General features: G+C 37.3%; 3 protein-coding genes across 3 annotated transcripts; 2 read left to right on the top strand and 1 right to left on the bottom strand.

Annotated features, from left to right (window-relative positions):
- Positions 1 to 853: 853 nt before the first annotated feature.
- LOC129799874 (protein VAC14 homolog) lies at positions 854 to 4,726 on the top strand. Its single transcript, XM_055844151.1, has 6 exons — positions 854 to 1,066; positions 1,137 to 1,984; positions 3,399 to 4,006; positions 4,079 to 4,197; positions 4,267 to 4,346; positions 4,425 to 4,726. The coding sequence occupies exons 1-6, from the start codon at positions 969 to 971 to the stop codon at positions 4,724 to 4,726; spliced, it is 2,055 nt and encodes a 684-aa protein (XP_055700126.1). The 5' UTR covers positions 854 to 968.
- On the bottom strand, positions 4,360 to 21,645 carry LOC129799872 (116 kDa U5 small nuclear ribonucleoprotein component). Its single transcript, XM_055844141.1, has 7 exons — positions 21,555 to 21,645; positions 21,213 to 21,386; positions 20,647 to 21,154; positions 20,434 to 20,591; positions 11,877 to 12,163; positions 9,278 to 11,139; positions 4,360 to 4,739 (listed from the first exon to the last, which is right to left on the bottom strand). Exons 2-6 carry the CDS (start codon positions 21,324 to 21,326, stop codon positions 9,279 to 9,281), a joined length of 2,928 nt encoding a protein of 975 aa, XP_055700116.1. The 5' UTR covers positions 21,327 to 21,386; positions 21,555 to 21,645; the 3' UTR covers positions 4,360 to 4,739; position 9,278.
- Positions 15,562 to 17,241, top strand: LOC129799882 (venom serine carboxypeptidase-like). The gene has a single exon (XM_055844167.1). It carries the CDS (start codon positions 15,720 to 15,722, stop codon positions 17,157 to 17,159), a length of 1,440 nt encoding a protein of 479 aa, XP_055700142.1. The 5' UTR covers positions 15,562 to 15,719; the 3' UTR covers positions 17,160 to 17,241.
- Positions 21,646 to 21,649: the final 4 nt, after the last annotated feature.

Genomic DNA, 21,649 nt, shown 5'->3' with positions numbered 1-21,649 from the left:
AAACTCCTTCTCAGGTTGTATGAGCCATCTGCGTCATCAAAAAGGAATTTACAAAAGAAAAAGCAAAATTAACAAATAAAAGGAAAATCAAAAACAGTCTAAGACGCTAAAAAGCTTTGGATAAGCCGCCGTTTCTTCTCTCTAGGAAGTTCGTTCCAGAGAGTTACTCCTTCAATGAAGAGGGAGCAATGCAGAATACGGCTCCGCGATCCCGGCACAACGAGGCACGAAGACCTAGAGGACGAACCCGGCTGAAGAAACTCCGCCAGATAACCAGGTTGATGGAAGTGAAGAACACGACATATGAATTCGACCGCACGTGACTGCAGGAAGAGTGGCAGAGTAGTCCCCAAGACTCTAGCATAGTAAGGTGAAACGTGGTCAAACGGACGCAAATTAAAAATGTAACGAATACAGTTGTTAAAAGTAATTGTAAGGCGACGCATCGACGCCGCATCGCAAGAGAAGTAAAGTTCAGCACCATAAGAGAAAAGGGGAAGGAGCAGGGCACGAACAAGAAGCATTCGAACATCCTGAGGAGTGAAGAATTGATGTCTTCGAAGAGTATAAAGGGAAAAATTAATTCTTTTGCCAATATAGGAAACATGGTCGTCCCAAGCCAAGGAATCATTGAAAATCACTCCAAGTTATCACTCCAAATTATATCATAAAAAGGCTCAATTTTACTTAGAAATAGGAGAAAAAAATACCAATTCCAAAGCTGTTCCATATTTAATGATGCTCCACTTTCCCCTAATAATAATCAAACAAAAATTTTCAATTTTTGCTAATTTGCTGATTCTGTTCATATTGCGCGCCGTTTATCTATTAAGTAATCCGGATTATTTTACTCGTATAAACGTGGTCATTCATTGACATTTCGTGATTCATTCAAGAAAGCAGACCACCAAATCGCGTGAAAAAAATACATCTTTGCGTAATTATTTAATTAAATAAATTGTTTAGAAATGGATAATCCATACGCACCCCTCAGTGAAGCCTGTGCCAAAACATTGAGTGATAAAACCTACGACAAGAGAAAATTAGCTTCCCAGGAAGTTGAGAAGTAAGTATTCTGGAGCCTCCTTCCCAAATCTCAAAGAACAATCATTCTGATTTTCCTGCATTTTACTTAGAATGGTGGCAGAATTCAACAATGCCAAGAGCACGAAGCAAATTCAGAAGATCCTGAAGGTTCTGGAACGAGAATTTGTGACTTCCCGTGATTTGAACAAGAAAAAGGGCGGATTGATAGCACTAGCCGGAGCCAGTATTGGTCTTGGCAAAGATACAGAATTGTTCATCAATGAACTCGTAAATCCAATCTTAAATTGCTTATCGGACGCTGACACGAAAGTCAGATACGCTGCCACCGAATCCCTCTACAACGTAGTCAAAGTTGCCCGAAGTAGCATTGTTCCTCTCTTTCCGGACATTTTCTCAGCCCTCAGTCGCCTTGTCACTGATCCCGATCAAAATGTCAAGAACGGAAGTGAATTACTGGACAGACTGCTGAAGGATATTGTGACAGAATCATCACAAACATTTGCTCTGGACTCTTTCATTCCTTTGCTGCGTGAACGAATCTACGCCAAGAATTCCTTTGCCCGGCAATTCATCATTTCCTGGATCTCCATCCTCAATGCCGTTCCCGAAATCAACATGGTAGTTTACCTTCCGGAAATCCTTGATGGACTCTTCCAGATGCTGGAAGACAACATGGTGGAGATTCACAGAATGTGCGGAACACTCCTGGCACAATTTCTCCGTAGCATTCGCAATGATCCCAATTCAGCTGACATGCCAGCCATGACTAACATTCTCATTGGTCATGCCCAGACCAGCAATGAGCTCATTCAATTCACCGCAATCACCTGGATCAGCGAATTTGTTCAGCTGTCTGGACCAAGGATGATGAAGTTTGCCAGTGGAATATTCACTGCAATCCTCCCCTGTTTGGCTTACGAAGGAGATTCCCGGAAACGTAAGTCTTATTTTGTTTTTCCAAGAAGGAAGGCTTGAAAGTCTTTGGGATGTATGGATGAAAAGTCCGCTAGGACACCCTCTAAAACATATCCAAGAATGGAGAGAATCGCCCGTGTGGTTCTTGTGATATTCCTGAAAAAGTGGTTTCTGGAAGCGAAGGAGTAAAATGTGAAAGAATTTCACGTGATATTTGGATTCTTAGAGTGATTTATCGGGGGTATTCAGAACATTCCAAGTCGCTAACTCTATCCCTTTAGTCAGAAAATTAGTGAGAAGGAATTCTTCTTTTCTGACTAGGATGCTTCCATGTCCAAGAAGGAATGCTTGAACGTCTTTGGGATGTATGGACGAAATGTCCGCTATGACACTCTCGAAAACATATCCAAAAATGAAGCGAATCGTTAGGGTGGTTTTTGAGATATTCCTGAAAAAGTGGTTTCTGGAAGTGAAGGAGTGGGATCAAGAGTAAATTCACGTGATATATGGATTCTTAGATTGATTTATCGGGGGTATTCAGAACATTCCAAGTCGCTAGCTCGATTTCCTTGGTCAGAAAATTAATCAGAAGGAATTCTTCTCTTCTGACCAGGATGCTTCCATGTCCAAGAAGGAAAGGTCGAACGTCTTTGAGATGTATGGGTGAAATGTCCGCTATGACATTCTCGAAAATATATCCAAGAATGGAGGGAATCGCCCGTGTGGTTCTTGAGATATTCCTGAAAAAGTGGTTTCTGGAAGCGAAAGATTGGGATGAAGAGAAAGTTCACGTGATATTTGGATTCTTAGAGTGACTTATCGGGGGTATTCAGAACATTCCAAGTCGCTAACGCTTTCCCCTTTAGTCAGAAAATTAATCAGAAGGAATTCTTCTCTTCTGACCAGGATACTTCCATGTCCAAGAAGGAAAGGTCGAACGTCTTTGGGATGTATGGATGAAATGTCCGCTATGACGCTCTCGAAAACATATCCAAAAATGAAGCGAATCGCTCGGGTGGTTCTTGAGATATTCCTTAAAAAGTGGTTTCTGGAAGCGACGGAGTTGGATGAGAAAGAATTTCACGTGATATTTGGATTCGTAGAGTGATTTATTGGGGGTTTTTAGAACATTCCAAGTCGCTAACTCTATCCCTTTAGTCAGAAAATTAGTCAGAAGGAATTCTCCTCTTCTGACCAGGTTGCTTCCATGTCCAAGAAGGAAAGCTCGAACATCTTTGGGCTGTATGGATGAAATGTCCGCTAGGACACCCTCTAAAACATATCCAAAAATGAAGCAAATCTTTGGGCTGGTTTTTGAGATATTCCCAAAAGAGTTATTCCTGGAGCGGGATGAAAAGCTTTTGCTAAGCTTCCCGGCAAAAAAAATTGTTCCCTTACCCAAAAAATCCTCATAAATTCCACAAAAATTCTTTCAGAGATCAGAGAATGTGCTCAGTTGGTCAACAGAGACCTCCTGGAGTTAGTGTCGTCCAAGGAGGACAAACTAAATAACCTCAAAAACCTCGATTTGGATTCTGTGATGGAAGTATTGAGACAGTATTTAGGACATAGTTCTGTACATACCAAAGTAGCTGTCCTTAAATGGATCCATCATCTCTTCACGGAAATCCACGAAGAGATGTCCATTCACTCCGTCAGCCTCTTTCCCGTCCTCCTGGGCGTCCTATCAGACAGTTCCGATGACGTTGTCCTGCAGGGCTTGGTAGTCCTCGCGGAAATCATCAATTCCACGAGCGCAGATGACGGATACAAACAGACACAGTACAGAAAATTCCTCGTGAGCTTACTGAATCTGTTCAGTGAGGAAAAGTCCTTTCTGGAAAACAAAGGATCCCTCATAATCCGTCAATTGTGTGTCCTCCTGAATGCCGAACTGATTTATCGCACCTTTGCCGAAATCATTTGCGAAGAAACCACAAATATTAAATTTGCCTCAACAATGGTTCGTACACTCAACACAATCCTCTTAACGGCATCGGAACTCTTTGATCTCCGGAATTCCCTCAAGGATATTCGCAACAAAGTAAGTGTATCACTTTACACACTTCACCGCGCCCAATCATTTCCCCTTAACAAAGGTCATTGTTCTTGCTAGAAATCAGCCACATTGTTCGAGTGCCTCTACAAATGTTGGGCACATTGTCCTGTGTCTACACTATCGCTCTGCCTCCTGGCACAATGCTATCAACATGTATCAGCTTTAGTCGTCATTTTGTAAGTATCTTGTTACTATATGCAACATGTCCCAATTTCCCAACAAATCTCTTACCTCAAACACTTCAGCGGAAATCTGGAAGTAACTGTGGAATTTCTCACGGAAATCGACAAACTCGTCCAATTGATTGAATCTCCAATATTTGCTTGTAAGAATCCCCATTTTTTTTTTTTTTGGACATCAAAATCTTTAATTCTTTCAATAAAATTTCCTCGTCTCTCTGCAGCTCTGCGCCTCACGTTGATATCCCAGGAGAAAAAATGTCCAGATGCTCATTACCTGGCACAAGCCCTCTTTGGCATCCTCATGCTCCTTCCGCAAACAGATGCATTCCTGCTCCTGAAGAATCGTCTGCAGTGCGTCCCCATGTACTGGGGACACAATACAGAAGTTGACACTTCGCTGTCAGTAGAAAACCAAAGTAGCATAGATTTCAATGCTCTCCTCGAGCACTTCCAGAAAGTCCAGGAATTCCATCATCAGCAACGGATGATCCAAAGGCGAAAGAGCATTTTGTTGTGGGAGTGAGGCTTAGAAAACGCTATCGAAATAATAAATTGGGTACGACAAAAAATTACCTAGTGAAATTGTTTTACTTTTTTAAGCTACAGGACTTAAAGAATTTCAGGTAGTAGTGGCCACTGCCGTCTTAGCGTCGATGACCAACCTCCGGAGTAAAACTGTGAAAACCTCTTTCTCGAGGTACATATATGAGCGGTGTGAGCTATACACTGAGAGAAATCCGAAAAAGTTAAAATAACATTCCGGAAATGTTAATTTTACCCTGCAGTATTGATCCAAAATCGGTCTAAATATTACCCTTTTTAGGTGTATTGGGGGTTAAAGTTACCCTTTTTCATGTTAATTTTACACTTAAAAGGGTGTAAAATTAACATTAAAAAATGTTGATATATTTTTACATTTAAAAAGTGTCAAAGTTATGAGGAAAAAGAGTTAATCGCACCCTCTTTTTTCTCAGTGTATGCATGCACCATCCAAAAAGAGATTACATAAAAACGCAAAAAAGTGCAACCTAATTCCCTAAACAGGTTTACGTTTTAAACCGATGTAGTCTAATCATTATTTTGATTATACTTGGGTTAAGCTATTTCTCGGCTTAAGTAGGTAGGGTAAATGTCCAAATTCAAAACCATTTCCAGACGCTTTAACTTTGACAGAAGATTCAACACATTCAGTTCATATTTTTTCTGAAGAGAATTACATAAATTTGCTCCTTGACTCTTCTAGAATGTTACTGTTTAGTGAAAATTCTTTAGATATGATTTGAAAACTTCTGAAATACAAGAAAATTACGCGTGCGTAAAATGCTTCTATTGGAAACAAATTAATCCAAATGGAGACAAGGAAAAATTTCTAATTGGAGACAAACAGTGTTCCAAAAGGCTTCCAAAACCATGTTGAGTTGCTCTTGAGTGCAGGATTTGTTCTTATGACGTGACGTTTCCATTTGGAATGGCGAAAAATTTCCATTTGAAGCAGGTTTTGAATTAGCTTAATTTACTCTAGGTGTACTGAGCACAAAAGACGACAAAAAGCTTATGGTAAGCTGGATATGAAGGCATTGAATAAATGTTCAGTAAAAAGTCAAATTTGGTCAGCAAAAACTCGGAATCACCAGTAAAAAATAAAAAAGAGCAGTATTTCATTAAAAGCCGTCAGTAAAAAATGAAAAGCGGTTAGTAAGAAGTGAAACATGATCAGCAAAAAATGAAAAGTTGTCAGTAAAAATTAAACATGAGCAGTAAAATATAAAAAGTGGTCAGAACAAAATGGTCAGTAAAAAATAAGAATTGGTTAGTAAAAAATAAAAAGTAGTGAGTTATAAAAATAGAAATGAGGAACACAAATTCAAAAGTCAGTAAAAAAAAATTAGCAAGGAAAAAATTAAAAATGAACACTAAAAAATAAAATATCGTCACTGATAAATAAAAAGTGATCAGTGAAAAATTAAAATTGAAGTGAAAAAATAAAAATTTTCACCTTATTTTCTTAATTTTCAAGTGAAATTTCGCACATCTTGAGCCTAAAGGAGACTCTAATGTGACGTAAAGTTTGAGGCCTCTATCTCTTATAGTTTCAGAAATAATCGACTTTAAATATTAGATGAGATCATATATTCTGTCAGTAGAAGAGGTAAAAAGTTTGGAGTGGTATATCTCAGCTCCTGATGAACATAATTGGATGAGTGAACTATTGTTGGAAAGCTTGGTTCATTAGCTTTCAGAATCTGGTATATGTAATTGGCTATGTGTAAATCATGGTCATCCAGAACCATTTATGTCGAAGAAGACACTTTTTGCAGCGTCATTTTTGACCATCTACTGCTGGGACCAGGAGTGACCCACAATTCTCGCACTTGGACTGTTCGTTAGAGGAACTCAAAGGGTATAATTTGTGGAAGAAACTTTTTTTTTGGACGTCTTACTTTTTTTTATTCATCGACTTTTGCAAGAATTTTAACATTTTATACGCATAGAAAAAAATGACAGAAATCCTTCTATCTCATTTTCTGGACAAACTAATGAAGATATCGACTTGGAATGTTCTAAGTACTCCCCCATAAGTTGATCCAAGGAATCCAAATATCATATCAATTTCATCCCCACGTCTATCCTTCCCCTCCAGAAACCACTCTTTTAGGATTTTTGTAATTTTTTCCTTGCGTGTAAAATGTTAAAATTCTTGCAAAAGTCGATGAATAAAAAAAAGTAAGACGTCCAAAAAAAAAGTTTCTTCCACAAATTATACCCTTTGAGTTCCTCTAACGAACAGTCCAAGTGCGAGAATTGTGGGTCACTCCTGGTCCCAGCAGTAGATGGTCAAAAATGACGCTGCAAAAAGTGTCTTCTTCGACATAAATGGTTCTGGATGACCATGATTTACCCATAGCCAATTACATATACCAGATTCTGAAAGCTAATGAACCAAGCTTTCCAACAATAGTTCACTCATCCAATTATGTTCATCAGGAGCTGAGATATACCACTCCAAACTTTTTACCTCTTCTACTGACAGAATATATGATCTCATCTAATATTTTCAGACACTTTTATGCATTTCTCATCAATTTTCCTCATAAATATCGATAATAAGTTCCCTGCAGTTTATGAATTACTAAACGAAATTTGCAATTTTTATGTATAAATATCGTTCGAGTTTGTGACAACTCAAATTTGCAATGAAGGAATCGCACCTCTATAAGCTAATCGAGGCTTATCACTGACTTAATTTTTAGCTGACCAATTTATATTTTTTACTGACCACTTTTTATTTTTTTACTGACCACATTTTGTATTTTGCTGACCAATTTTAATTTTTTACTACTTATTTTTAATTTTTACTGGTCATTATTAATTTTTACTAATCCCTTTTCATTTTTCATTGACCACTTTTTGTTTTTTACTGACCAATTTTTATGTTTTTACTGCTCGTTTTTAATTTTTTTACTGAGCAGTTTTTATTTGTTGCTGACCACTTTAGTTTTTATGGCCGGCTTTTAATATTTTACTGCTCACCATTTTTTTATTTTTTTACTAACCACATTTTATTTTTTGCTGACCACTTTTTATTTTTTACTGACCTCTTTTTATATTTCACTGCTCATATTTAATTTTTTACTGATTATGTTTTATTTTTTTACTGACCACTTTTTATTTTTTACTGACCACTTTATTTTTTACTGACCAACTTTTAATTTTTTCTGACCACTTTTAATTAATTACTGACCTTATTTTATTTTTTGCTGGCCACTTTTTATATTTTACTGCTTATTTTTAATTTATTACTCCTAATTTTTAATTTTTTACTGCTCATTTTTTTATTTCTTGTTGATCACCTCGAATATTTCTACTGTACATTTTTTTTAAATTTATTATTGACCATATTTTTAATTTTTTGCTGATCACTCTTTAATCACTTTTTACTCGAATATTCCTATTGATCGATTCGAAGTTTTACTAACTAAATTTAACTTTTTTCTGGACAAATTTTACTTTTTATCATTTTTATTTTTGTCAATAGCAAACCATCTCGGCTGAAGTATATGCTTAAAGAAAATTGTTTTCAAAATTTCCACATGGATTCCAAAACCGTGTGTATGGAATTAATCTCCTGAAGAGAGAATAAAAGCAGTTTTGGTTCCCGAGCGCCGTTTGATATTGCTAAATAATGTGAATTGGTTTTTTTTAGTTAAAATTTTGACATATTTCAGACTACAACGCCTTTGCTTTTCCTTTCATGAACTTCATTAGTTCTTGAGAATTGTAATTGATTTTAAGGCCTTCAGGTTTTCCTCTACGAAGAGTTAATCGGTACAGAAGAATGAATTTATAGTCACTTTGCCTAGATTACGGGGACAAAGTCAAATTAAAATCAAAACATTTTCTTAAATCATGGGTCCTCGCAAGAGTGCCAGAACGCAAAATCCCAGCTCAACAGTGTTATTATTTGTTATGATAATGACCTATAAAAGGTCCATAGACTTTTTGTTTTATGCTAAGTTCAAAAGATAACCGTAAGTAGCGCTAATGTCGCCTTTTCAAAAACATGAAATTTTCTAACATTTTACCACTCTAACTTCAAGAAAGAATAATATAATACACTTTTTAAACTTTTCATTGGTAAAAGGGTAAAACGATGACCCACCATGAAAATATTATCTCGCAGACGTTTTTCATTTTGACCCACATTCCCTCCTCTCCAACAAAATCATGTATTTACTTAATTATTTTGAAAACATTTTTTCGAGAATAGTCCAGACGAATACATTATCTATACATTCGTCTGAATTAAAAGTCGCCATTTTGGATTTTCAAATGGTAAGGTTCAATCACTCTGCTGGGCTTATTTCTCAACCGATTTGGTTAAATTTATATTTTTTAGAAAGGTCTTGAAATTTTAAAGCCTATTGTATTGGTTTCCGTCAGTAATGAATCGATAAAGTATCCGTAAACGATTTTATGAACATTCAAAGCCCTAAAACACTACGGATAAGTTCGCGAGATTTTCACAGATGGCGCTGGAATTTAGAATTTACTGGAATAAATTAGATTTCCTTACCTTATAGAGGATAGTTGAGCAGGACATCCTGCCTGGCCAGTTCCAGCAACATGGGATCGTCGAAGAACTTATTGATGCTGACATCTTCAGACAGTCCCTTCCTCCTTCGGGTCTTAATCATGAATTCCCTGGCCAAATGCGTAGCCGGTTGAGGTTCCAGCGGTCTTATGACGATACTCTTATCCAGGGGATCTCCCGGAACAATCTGCCAGTGATGGAAGACGGAGAGGCAGAAAGCCTGACCCTGAGTGTGAGTCCGAAGATCGGTTTCGAAACCGAATGAATCAATGGCAGGAATGAATGCTTTGATAGTGTAGAGAGGTGATCCTGGAACTGGAGCATCCTGCGTGACATGTCCTCTCCTCCTGGCCAGAACTGTATACACAGCCGAAACACAATCTGCCGGTGCTTGAACTTCCACAAAGAGATAGGGTTCCATTAGGCGTGGAGTAGCCATTAGAAAAGCCGAATAGGCTACTCTTCTGGCCGTTGGGATCACCTGACCACCTCCACGATGGAGAGGTTCATTGGCAATGACAGCATCGAGAATTTTGAACTTGACATTCCTAATTGGTTCCTCACACAGAGGTCCCTCCCTCGTTCCCCATTGGAATCCCTGAACTATGGAATCTTTGACTGTTCCCAGGAGGGATTTGTCCACTTCCGATGGCAGGGTATCATCTACGAGGATATTTGGACCAGTGATATCCGGACCAAAGGCCCAAATTGATCTGGCCGCCAGTAAATCCCAATCATAGTTCACCTGGAAGAATTCTCCCAATCTCTTCTTATTCCATCCAATGGACACAACATCATTCTCAATATCCTCAGCCAATCCCTTCTCCAGGGGCTCCGCTATCATTGTGACCTTGTTCTTTTTGTTGGGAGTTTCTGCGAAGCATTTCAGGGAACTAGTTTCAACGACAGTTTCGCAAAATGCCACAACCGGATCAGCAACTTTGATATCGATTTCTGAGTACATCTTCCTCAAATCGTGCATCACACAATCCAAGTAGAGTTCTCCTGTGCCCAGGATTACATGTTCCCCAGACTCTTCGACTCTTGTACTGAGCAGAGGATAGGATTTATTGACTTTTCTCAGTCCATCGAGCATTTTGGGCAATTCTGACGGATTCACGGGCTCTACGGCAATCTTAATGATGCTCTGTGTATTGAATTTCAATGGTTTGAAGATGTACATATCCTCAGAATGATCAACATCAGTTATTGTGGAAGTTTTGACAATGCACTGATCAATTCCCTCAATCAACACCCAATTCCCCGCCGGAACTCTATTCAATTCAACTTTGTATCGTGCTTCATAAATCCACAATCTTCCCACTTGAAGCACTCTTGAATCTTCCTCATCCTGCAATGAGTAATTCTCACCCAAAACTCTCACTTCCTGCCCAGCATGGAGAGTTCCACTGAGAACTCTGGCCAGAACTTGAAAGAATGTACAATCTTCCGTTGGGTACATCTTCGAACTGTGCACCATCAAATGCCCATTCTGATTGCACTTTAGCATATCATCATACAGAGCTCCATCCTTTACGCCCGTATAAATATGATCAACCTTGTTTTTACTGTTATCCAAGGGAGACTTTACGTGTTCAACGCACATATCGACAAATCCACAGAAATCCCCGCAAAATCTATTCATAATCAACCTCAAAAGTGGCCTAATATTGCTCTTAGACTCTTCCTTAGTCAACTTGATATTCAACTCAGCCAGAGTATCCATCAAAGTTGTATCAACATCCCCAACAACCTGAGCAAACAACTTGTAAAGTGGCTCAAGGATAAACTCCACAAAACTCCTCTGAGCCGAATTATGTGGGGATTTTTTGGTGAATCTCCTCCTGCAAACAATGTAAAGGCCCATTTGAACGAAGGTATTTTCATAAGAAACACCCAATTTGAAAAAAAAATCCCTTACTAATGCCTTGGAATTCTATTTTAGCCAAGACACACTTAGGTGAATTTTAACAGACAGAAGGGTGATTTTATCTCAGAAACGAACCACTCGGGGAGATTTTCCAAGACTCACTCCAGGAAATAGCAATTCTAAGGAAAGGTTCTTTTTATATTTAAGGAAATAGAGAGTCTGCCTGGAATTCTATTTTAGCCAAGACACACTTAGGTGAATTTTAAAAGACAGAAGGGTGATTTTGTCTTACAGAAACAAACCACTCGGGGAAATTCTCCAAGACTCACTCCAGGAAATAACAATTCTAAGGAAAGATTCTTTTTATATTTAAGGAAATAGAGAGTCTGCCTGGAATTGTATATTAGCCAAGACACACTTAGGTAAATTTTAAAAGACAAAAGAGTGATTTTATCTCAGAAACAAACCAATCGGGGAAATTTTGCAAAGCTCACACTGGCTATAGCGCGATTGCGTGAATTTTGAAACACTTTCTTTCAAACGAGCCAAGAACTAACTTTCACAGAAATAATAACACCATCATTTCTAAAAAGCTGCAAGAACATGTTCGAAAATTCGGTTCCATAATTTCGCCAGAGTTATAAATTGCCCAAGCATTTCCTATCAAGGTTCAGACAGCAGAAAAAAAGAGGTAAAAAAATTAAAACTTACGACTTGGAATGGAAGTACATGTCTCCCCAGAGACGCCTGGAGAATTCCACAATATTCACTCCTGGATACGTGTCTGCGTACATTTTGGCAAATGACTTGAGAGTGAAGCAGAAGCCATAGAGTGAACTGGCGAAGCAAACATTGCCCAAAATGGGTGAGATAACAGGAGCATTTCCACTGGATCCCGAATAGATTGTTATTAGGGCATTAATTTCCTCCACAATATGCTTCAGCTTAAAGTAAGCATCCTGCGGTGGGAGTTTCAGCTCCAGCACAAGACGATCAATCTGAAAATTTGAAAAAAAAAAAAAAGATTTCCTCCAACATCTTGTTTTTCTGACAATGTTGATGATAGGCTGTCATCAATTATTCATTCTGTTCATTCGTCTCAACTTTGACCGTGTTGAAGTATTTTATCTCCCCTTTCTGTGATTCTTAAATAGTAAATACAGGGTTAAATGTTCCAATTGCTTTTATTCTTTGTTTGAGTTTATTCAAATATGCATTCAAAATATTTTTCCTGAAGCAAAAACGGGTAAAATTTTGAATTTCGGCTAACACTGAAAGTCGGACATTGAGGTGGGTAAGTAGGTCACCTCCATTAAAAATTGATAAAAATCAATTAAATGTTTTAATTTTTCATCAAAAAGGTTGTTAATCCTGTTTTCAGATTATTCAGAAAGATCAAAAAGCAAGAGCTATTATTTTCTAATTAAAGAGTAAAATATATTGTTCTTTTTCTCATGGAAATTGATAAGAAAAAATCAAAGTATTTTGTTTACATTTTCGGCGTAAATTAAGATTCATTGGGGGAAAGTTTGGAAATGTGGACACCTTAAGAAATGGCTAAACTTAATATGTACATGTTTTGTGTACGAAACAGTCTTTCATACTGCGACTTTCAGCACTGTCCGACTTTTAGCGCTGTCCGTCTTTCAGCACTGTCCGACTTTCAGCGCTGTCCGATTTTCAGAGCTGTCCGTCTTTTAGCGCTGTCCGATTTTCAGCGCTGTCCGTCTTTTAGCGCTGTCCGATTTTCAGCGCTGTCCGACTTTCAGCGCTGTCCGATTTTCAGCACTGTCCGACTTTCAGCGCTGTCCGTCTTTTAGCGCTGTCCGATTTTCAGCGCTGTCCGACTTTCAGCACTGTCCGATTTTCAGCGCTGTCCGTCTTTTAGCGCTGTCCGATTTTCAGCACTGTCCGACTTTCAGCACTGTCCGATTTTCAGCGCTGTCCGTCTTTCAGCACTGTCCGACTTTCAGCGCTGTCCGATTTTCAGAGCTGTCCGTCTTTTAGCGCTGTCCGATTTTCAGCGCTGTCCGTCTTTTAGCGCTGTCCGATTTTCAGCGCTGTCCGACTTTCAGCGCTGTCCGATTTTCAGCACTGTCCGACTTTCAGCGCTGTCCGTCTTTTAGCGCTGTCCGATTTTCAGCGCTGTCCGACTTTCAGCACTGTCCGATTTTCAGCGCTGTCCGTCTTTTAGCGCTGTCCGATTTTCAGCACTGTCCGATTTTCAGCACTGTCCGACTTTCAGCGCTGTCCGTCTTTTAGCGCTGTCCGATTTTCAGCGCTGTCCGACTTTTAGCAAAATACTCTAATAAATATTTATTTATTATAATTATTATAATTTATTTATTATATTATAATAAATATTTATTTAAATATTGAAGGTAAAAAAGTGATATTATTTAATGTAACGTCGCATTCAAAACCTCTCTAATGTAATCTCGGACAAATTGTTCCTGTGAATAAATCTGAATTTATTCTGCATTAAAACCATGTCAACGAACAACCAAAAGATCTTCAGATTTCTTTGAGAAAGGTTGACAAACCTTTCCATATTCCGAAAACAACTTTGACAGATTGGTTGGTAAAAAGAAATCTGAAGAAAGATTTCAGGCTTTGCACACTTCATATTTTTTCGATATTCCTTTAAAGAAACTGAACTTAAGTCACACATTTCCTAAAAAAAATTGATCCATTTCATAGAGAAATATAGGAAAAATATGCAAGTATTACGCAGGAAAACCACAACAATTAATTTTTTACATATTTTATATACACATTTTGCCATTATTCACTATGTCCGACTTTCCAAATATCTTGGACCGACCTTTTAAATTTTGCCCGAAATTTGAAAACATGTTTTTTTATTTGCATTAGTTTTCCTTTTAAAAGAATAATCTATGAAAATATTTCTTAAAATACTCCATGACGCGAAAAAAGGAAAAAAAAAGATAAGATTTTTATTATCCCAAAATTCTGTTTTGTTGTTGCGTCTGCCGCCATCTTACCATTACCGGCCTCATCATGTAAACGGCAGAAACCCTCGGTCAGTAGACCGTATATGCCAATTCATACAATCGAGTGCAGATCAGACAGATATATTCAGTTTAAAAATGCTTTTTTAAGTTCAACTTTTTCCTAAGTGTCCGGCTTTCCAAATTTTACCTCATAAATACCAAAAAAAAGCGCCAAAAATGCCTAGATTACAGGAGCAAGGAAAAATTGAGATCAAAATTCAAAGCGTTTACGTAAATTCTTAAATTTCGTTCCAGAAATCAAATCATCTTGTATTTTGCGAAAAACTAAGTAGGGTAAAGGCTCATAATTTTGGACAGTCTGCTTATAAGCATCGATGTTCCAATTTTGAATTGCGATATTTTCAATAGCAATTGATTTTTTGGTTACTCTCTTTTCAGAAGGGTTGTTTAGAAACTTGGCAAGCTATTTATCGTGTTATTTTTACTAAAATTAGTTTTAATACGTTTAAAAATGAATTGATACGTAGAGGTGAATTTGACTCTTATTTTGTACAACTTGGTTATTAATTTGGACAACTTGGCTGTAAATTTGGACAGCTACTCCGCCTCAACAGGATGCCCATTGTTCTTCATTTTATGAACCAATCTTACCAAGTCCTCTTCCTGTTCATGTAAGGGAAACGGAGAATGTCACAAGAAGCCCGGAAACTTTCCATATCATTCATTAAAGTGAATTGACTTCGGTACTCCAAATACGCTCGGATTCTCGTATTCCTTGACCTTTCCGGAAGCCTTTCAAGGCTTTTCTCACTACATCTCTTTCATAAGGATGATACTTCTTTGTTTCTCCAGACATTTTTATAACCTAGTCATCACAAAAGCTAAAACTTCATGAAATTTCGTGAGAAAAACACCTGTCCAAAATAAGGAGTATCAGCTCACTGGTGAATGTCTTAAAAAATTTCCCATTTTTCACACGAAAACGGTATTCATAAGGCAAATCCCATTTCAGGTCTAATGTACAAATCACCATTAACGTGAATTAACACAATATTCAATGAATATTCAAAAAAGCGAAGAAACATCGTTAGTACTTCACCACAGCTAAATAAGACTGAAGTAAACACGAAGTTCTGTCATATTTCTCGTAAGCAATTTGCTAACACTGAATTTTCAACAAAGCAATTTTAACTCAAATCATATTTAAAATTTGACGTATTTGGTGTTAAAGTCTTCCAAAAAGAACAAGTATTTAGATGGAATTCATTATTCATCAAATATTGTAATAAAAATCAACAATTTTAATCAATTTATTTTTAGTGTCCAATTTTATCCTCAAAGTGTCCAAAATAAGAAACTGGTCAAAATTATGAGCTTTTCCCCTCTATAGATTTTCTTTTGCAGCATCAAGCCTTTGGAATGACCAACCCTGTTGGTTTGTCAGACATATATAGCTGAAAAACTGCTTTGTCTTCTAACTTATGTATTGAAAATTGCCTTTACATAAGCCCCCATAAGACACATATCGCATAGACAGAGATATAATTCTCAGTGTTCTTTCACCACTTGAGCCACAAAGATGGAAATTAAATTACGTGTTCTTCTTCTACTTTTCCTGCTAATTGCCTCAGTTAGTGCAGTATTTCTCAACCCTTATCCCAAAATTGCATCACACAGTCCCAAAAGTGACGAAGATACTGGAGAGCCCCTCTTCCTCACGCCCTACCTCGAATGGGGAAAAGTTTCTCTAGCACAAAATCTATCATTTGTCTCCCATCCCAAACTGAACTGGATTGAGAGTCACTCAGGATACTTTACTGTAGACAAAAAGTATAATTCCAACATTTTCTTCTGGTTTTTCCGGGCAAAAATTGACCCAGAAAATGCTCCAGTCGTTTTGTGGCTTCAGGGAGGTCCTGGAGCATCTTCCCTGTTTGGAATGTTTGCCGAAAATGGACCATTTTCCGTGACAGAAGATCTGGATTATCCCCCAAGAAAATATTCCTGGCACATCAATCACAATATCATCTACATTGATAATCCTGTTGGCACAGGATTCAGTTTTACCGACAATGATTCTGGATACTCAACCAATGAAACTTCCATTGGAAAAAATCTCTACGAAGCTCTTAGGCAATTTTTCCAACTATTCCCAGAATTGAGGAAAAATTCCTTCTACATCACAGGAGAATCCTACGCTGGAAAATACATCCCAGCAGCAGCATTTGCAATTCATGAGAGAAATCAGGAAGCGACGGAAGATGAGGTGATTAATCTAAAAGGAATGGCAATAGGGAATGGCTTCTCAGATCCTGTTAATCAACTAAATTATGGGGATTATTTGTACCAAATTGGACTGATTGATGACAATGCCAGAAAGGAATTTGAGGAAGTCAAAAAATCCGCAGAAAAACTAATCTCATCCGGAGACTACACAGCAGCATTCTTCCTAATGGATTCCCTAATTGACGGAGACACGAGTGATAGTTCTCTGTTTAAGAATCTCACAGGATTCGAGCAGTACTACAACTACTTGAGTATCCTGACAGATGATGGATCAGCAGCGATGGCCAAATTGATCCAAAATGCCCAAATGAGGAAAGCTATTCACGTGGGAAATCTCACATTCCACGGAATCGATCCAAATGACTCAAATGACGTTCAAATGAACCTAATTGACGATATCATGAGATCAGTTACTGATTGGATCTCTGAACTACTCAATCACTATCCAATTGCCATCTACAATGGACAACTGGACATCATTGTGGCCTATCCCCTCACGGTAAATTACCTACAGCAACTAAACTTCAGGGATCAAGAGAAATACTTGAAGGCTGAAAGGCACATTTGGAGGGTTGACGGAGACATTGCGGGCTATGTAAAAGAAGCAGGAAATCTAATTGAGATCTTGGTAAGAGATGCTGGACACATGGTGCCTAGGGATCAACCCAAATGGGCCCTGGATCTTCTACTTCATCTCACGCATGGAAAGAAATTCTCACACACAAAACTCTAAGGGGAATAAAATGAATGAAGAATCCTTTTTGTACGTTACAAAATGCAAAAGCGAAAAATAAAAGAGTTTCAAAAGCATCCAAAAGCTTGTTGGAAAAATATTGAATCAATAGAATTACAGTTAAGGGCCCAAATAGACTCAGGCTTGTCTCCGAGAAAATTTAGCCTGGTACAATTTAGCAGTAAAGGGTTATGGAAAGGAAATTCTCGAGGATCAGCCTAACTAAGTTGTGTCCTAAAGGCATTTATAAAAATAAAATCGCTTTGTATTATTTTTTACCTCCGTTAAGAAAACTTTTTTAATTGACCTACAACCTTAAAATGTTCCATTTTTTAATTTGAATTTCTAACAAAAGTTTATCGATTGATATGTTGATTGTACGATTGATTGCTCCAGACTTGTCAGAAACCTAAAGACCTTTCCAGCGAATGCAAACTTGCTACCATAAATTGAAAAATAACCTGTCGAGAACCTTTTTGATCTTTGATTTTGAAAAAAGATTTATTAGGAATGGTTCAAGGTCATTATTGTCATGTACCTTGAACAAGCAGTTTCTACGTAGTCAAGCGACAGAGGGGTACTCACGTAAGGGTAAGTTCAGGAAGAAGCAAAAAAAAGTAAAAATCAAGAAATGAAAAAATAAAATTTAGTCAAATGATTTAAAAATCCAAAAATGGTTGCCTAAAATTGAATTTTAAATAATTACAGTAGACTCTCGCTTATCCGTGAGAGCAGAACCAAAATGTCACACGGATTTTTCGATTGATACACATCAAATTGTTTGAAATACAACGATTTTTTTATTTACATTGAAAATTTGTGGAATGAATACTAACCTGACTGAATCGGCATTCTTTCTAAACATGCGTACTGTTCAAAAAAAAAATTACAGTGAGAAAGAATTACAGTAGATAGAGCACATTTGCTTCAACAAAAAAAAACCCAAAACGGGAACAATACGTCAACAACATTTTCAAATTTCAACTGTCTCACGGACTTTTTTGTGTCACTTGAAAAAAAAAAGACTCCACGGATAAACGAGAGTCTACTGTAACTCATTTGTTAAAAAAAGTAGAAGAGCAGCTTGAAATTCGAGCAAGCTTGTAATTTCGGACATTTTGAATGTAAAGTTGGACACTACAAAAAATATTGATTTAAACATGGAATTTTCTTCTAATACTTAATAAATAATATTTCCTACATAAACATTTATTTTTTTGAAGATTTTTACACTAAATTCCTTCAATTTTAAATTAAAATTGAGTGAAGTGATACTTGTTGTTTTAGACGGGTGTGTTTTTCTCGAAATTTTGTAAATTTTGGTTTTTGTGATGACTAGGTTGTAAAAATGCCTGAAGAAACAAAGGATCATCATCTCTACGAACGAGATGCCAGTGCAAAAAGCCTTAAAAGAGTCCCGGAAAGGCAATGGGATTGCGTGAATCCGCGCGTACTTGGAGTGCCAAAATCAACACTTTTTTATGAATGATATGGAAAGTTTCCCAGCACCTTGAGATATCCTACGGTTATTTATCATAAACAGAAAGAAGACTTTTTAAGTTAGATTCTTGAAATGTACAACAAGGTGTCCGAAATAACAAACAAGGTGTCCAAAATTAAAATCAAAGACGAAAAACTACTTTTCAAGCTTTTTAATAACACTATTGAAAAGGGAGTAACGCGTATTTGTATTAAAAGTATAGCATTTCAAACTCAGAACATTGCATTGGTGCTGCTATGCACCTCGTCCGAAATTACACGCACTTCCCTTACTTGAGGAAGGAGGAAACAAGTCTCTCTGAAACGTCAAGACTTTCGTATAATTTGAGATTCAATAATTTTTAGAACAAAAGAACGCCTTGGGATCGAACCCGAACATCTTCCTGAAGTGGCGGAGGATCGACAAGCGTGGGCTACCAATTTGAATGTCATGTGCACAGTCTGACCCAAAATAGTGAAGAATTTTCAAAGTCAGTGGTCAATAATTTTGACAGATATTTTTACGAAGCTTCAAAATTCAATTTTCCTGAGCTGGTGATGATTTTTGTAAATTTTCCTCGACTCATAAAGACGACCACCTTCGAACAAAATATTTTCACGGTAAATATTAACCCTAATAAATCCTCTATAATTTAGAATAGTTGTTTTTTCGAAAAGAGTCTTGAAGTGTAAAAAAATGCATAAAGTATTACACATCGACATCACAATTAGGATTTTAGGCCAATTTTTTATTTTTGCTTTTTGGATTCAGGAAAAAAGGCCTAGGCTCCCAAGTTTGTCAGGAAATGTGAGCTGTTGGATTAGCTATTGGATTATATGACCATGGATGATATTCATTTAGTAATTTGGAAAATAATCAACTTTTACGAAGCTGCAAAACCTTCCCCTAAACCGTATGGCTTTTAATCAATTTTTTTTTAAATATATTTATGTCTTATTTTTTTATATTCGAGTATTTTCAATTGGATACCTCAGAGTATGTGAAGAACATGCTTAATGATCGTGAATAATTTTGAGAGATTAGCAATAAAAATGCACAATTAAAAAAGAAACGGTGAAACTTTGACGGTCAATGTGATTTTTGCCTTAAACTGAATCTTTCTCTAACTATTTTTTTGGTAATTATTGATTTTATTAAATAGGCTTTTAACCGCTAAAAGAACAAAAATCTTTAAATACTAAAATCTTTCAAGGGAATAGGCTAGATTGTGCTGAAAAAAATATTCCTTCGTACCGCATAAGCTTGATTAACTCTTTCGTCTCTTTTGGGACTCTGAGTACCCAAAGAAGCATATGAATGTTCTGTGAAAAACAATGTTTTTTAATTATTCAGAACTGATAAAAATTCCATTCTTGTGGATGATTACAAACTGTAAGGATGTCCTAATGTCAGATATTTTTTGAAGGACCTCAATTAATTCCTGAGCTTAGATATTTTTGAATAAAAAATGGTAAAATTGGCTTGCAGCATATGCTGCGGTCCGGAAAGAGTTAAACCGAATCTTTAACTATTTTTTTGGTAATTATTAATTTTATTAAAAAATAAGCTTAACCGCTAAAAGGACAAAAATCTAAAAATACTAAAATCCTTCATGGGAATAGGCTAGATTGTGCTGAAAAAAAAAGTAATTCCTTCGTACGGCATAAGCTTGATTAAATCACATGGAGCATATGCATCATGTGTTTTAAAATCCAGAAAAAAAATCATTTTACTATTTTTTTTTTCATAAAAGAAAATAAATCAATTTTTGAGAAAATTGCAGGAAGGACTTACCTTGTTGATGCAAATCGTCAGGGCCATTTTCTCCTGAATGGCGTGCTTTAGGAGCCGTTCAGTGTTGAGCATGACTCCTTCTGCTGCATCCACGAACAGGACAACTCCATCGCAGATCCTGAGCGCCGCTGTTACCTCGTCGGAATAGTTCACGTGCCCTGAAAATGTCATTTAAGGAGTTATCCTGGGAATTCCTGTCCAACTGGAACTTACCTGGAGTGTCAAAGATGTTCATCAGGTAGCTCTTCTGCCTGACATCGGGCAGTACGAGGGTTATGGGAGTGGCTTTGATGCTGACTCCTCGTTCCTGTTCCGTGAACAATGTGTCTGTGTACCGGAGATTGCGTTCCTCCATCACCTGGAACTGCGGATGAGTCTGACGCACGAGGCAGTCAACAAAAGTTGTCTTGCCGTGATGCAGATGTCCAACGAGGGCAACATTCCGGATGAGAGGAGGAGTGTCCATCAAATCAGCCAAGAATTCCATGTTGTAGGAGGTTTCGGGGAGTTCTTGCTCCTTCAGCTGGAACTTTACCTTCTTCACTGGCTCAATCAGAGGCTTGTCCAGGGGCTGAGCATCCTCCTCCTGGACAATCGTTTCCACATCCTGCCCGTAGACTTCAAGAGCCGTGGGGTAGTATCTCTTGTCTTCGTGCAGAACTATTGCTCTCGACCGTTTCTCATCGTCTGCTTCCACTTCATCCTCCTCAATTGCCTCATCCTACAAATAATTCTTATGAAAATCACTCCGTGGACATGAAATCCTGGAAAAGACTTACATCCATCTCTTCCTGTTGCTCATTCTGTCCATAAATGCTCTGGTCATCCTCATCGTCACTCTCCAAGTCCGGACCGATGTAATTCCCAAATTCATCATACAAATCCTGATCCATACTTTTAGGCCTTTTAGGATTTGTATTTATTCAAAATCGACCCGAAAATTGTGAGAAAATCTGGAGAAAAACGCGAAAAACTTAATAAAATCTTGATGACCATAACCTCAAAAACCGGCATGAAAATATTTCACTTCACTACGCTTATTGTAAAATATCTATCGAATAAATTCTTTCAGATTATTATGCCTTGTTATCTCTAAAATTATATTTTATACATTTCCTCACCAAATTTTCGTTAAAAACACGGAAAATTCAGAGAATTTCACTGCAATACGTTTTTCACTCAACACAAACGCAGAGAATTTTGTTTTCCTTTAAGC

Source organism: Phlebotomus papatasi, chromosome 1 (assembly GCF_024763615.1).
Source record: "Phlebotomus papatasi isolate M1 chromosome 1, Ppap_2.1, whole genome shotgun sequence".
Classification (NCBI taxonomy): Eukaryota; Metazoa; Arthropoda; class Insecta; order Diptera; family Psychodidae; genus Phlebotomus; species Phlebotomus papatasi.
Note: the sequence above shows the minus strand (reverse complement) of the source record. Positions and strands in the feature narration are given on the sequence as shown.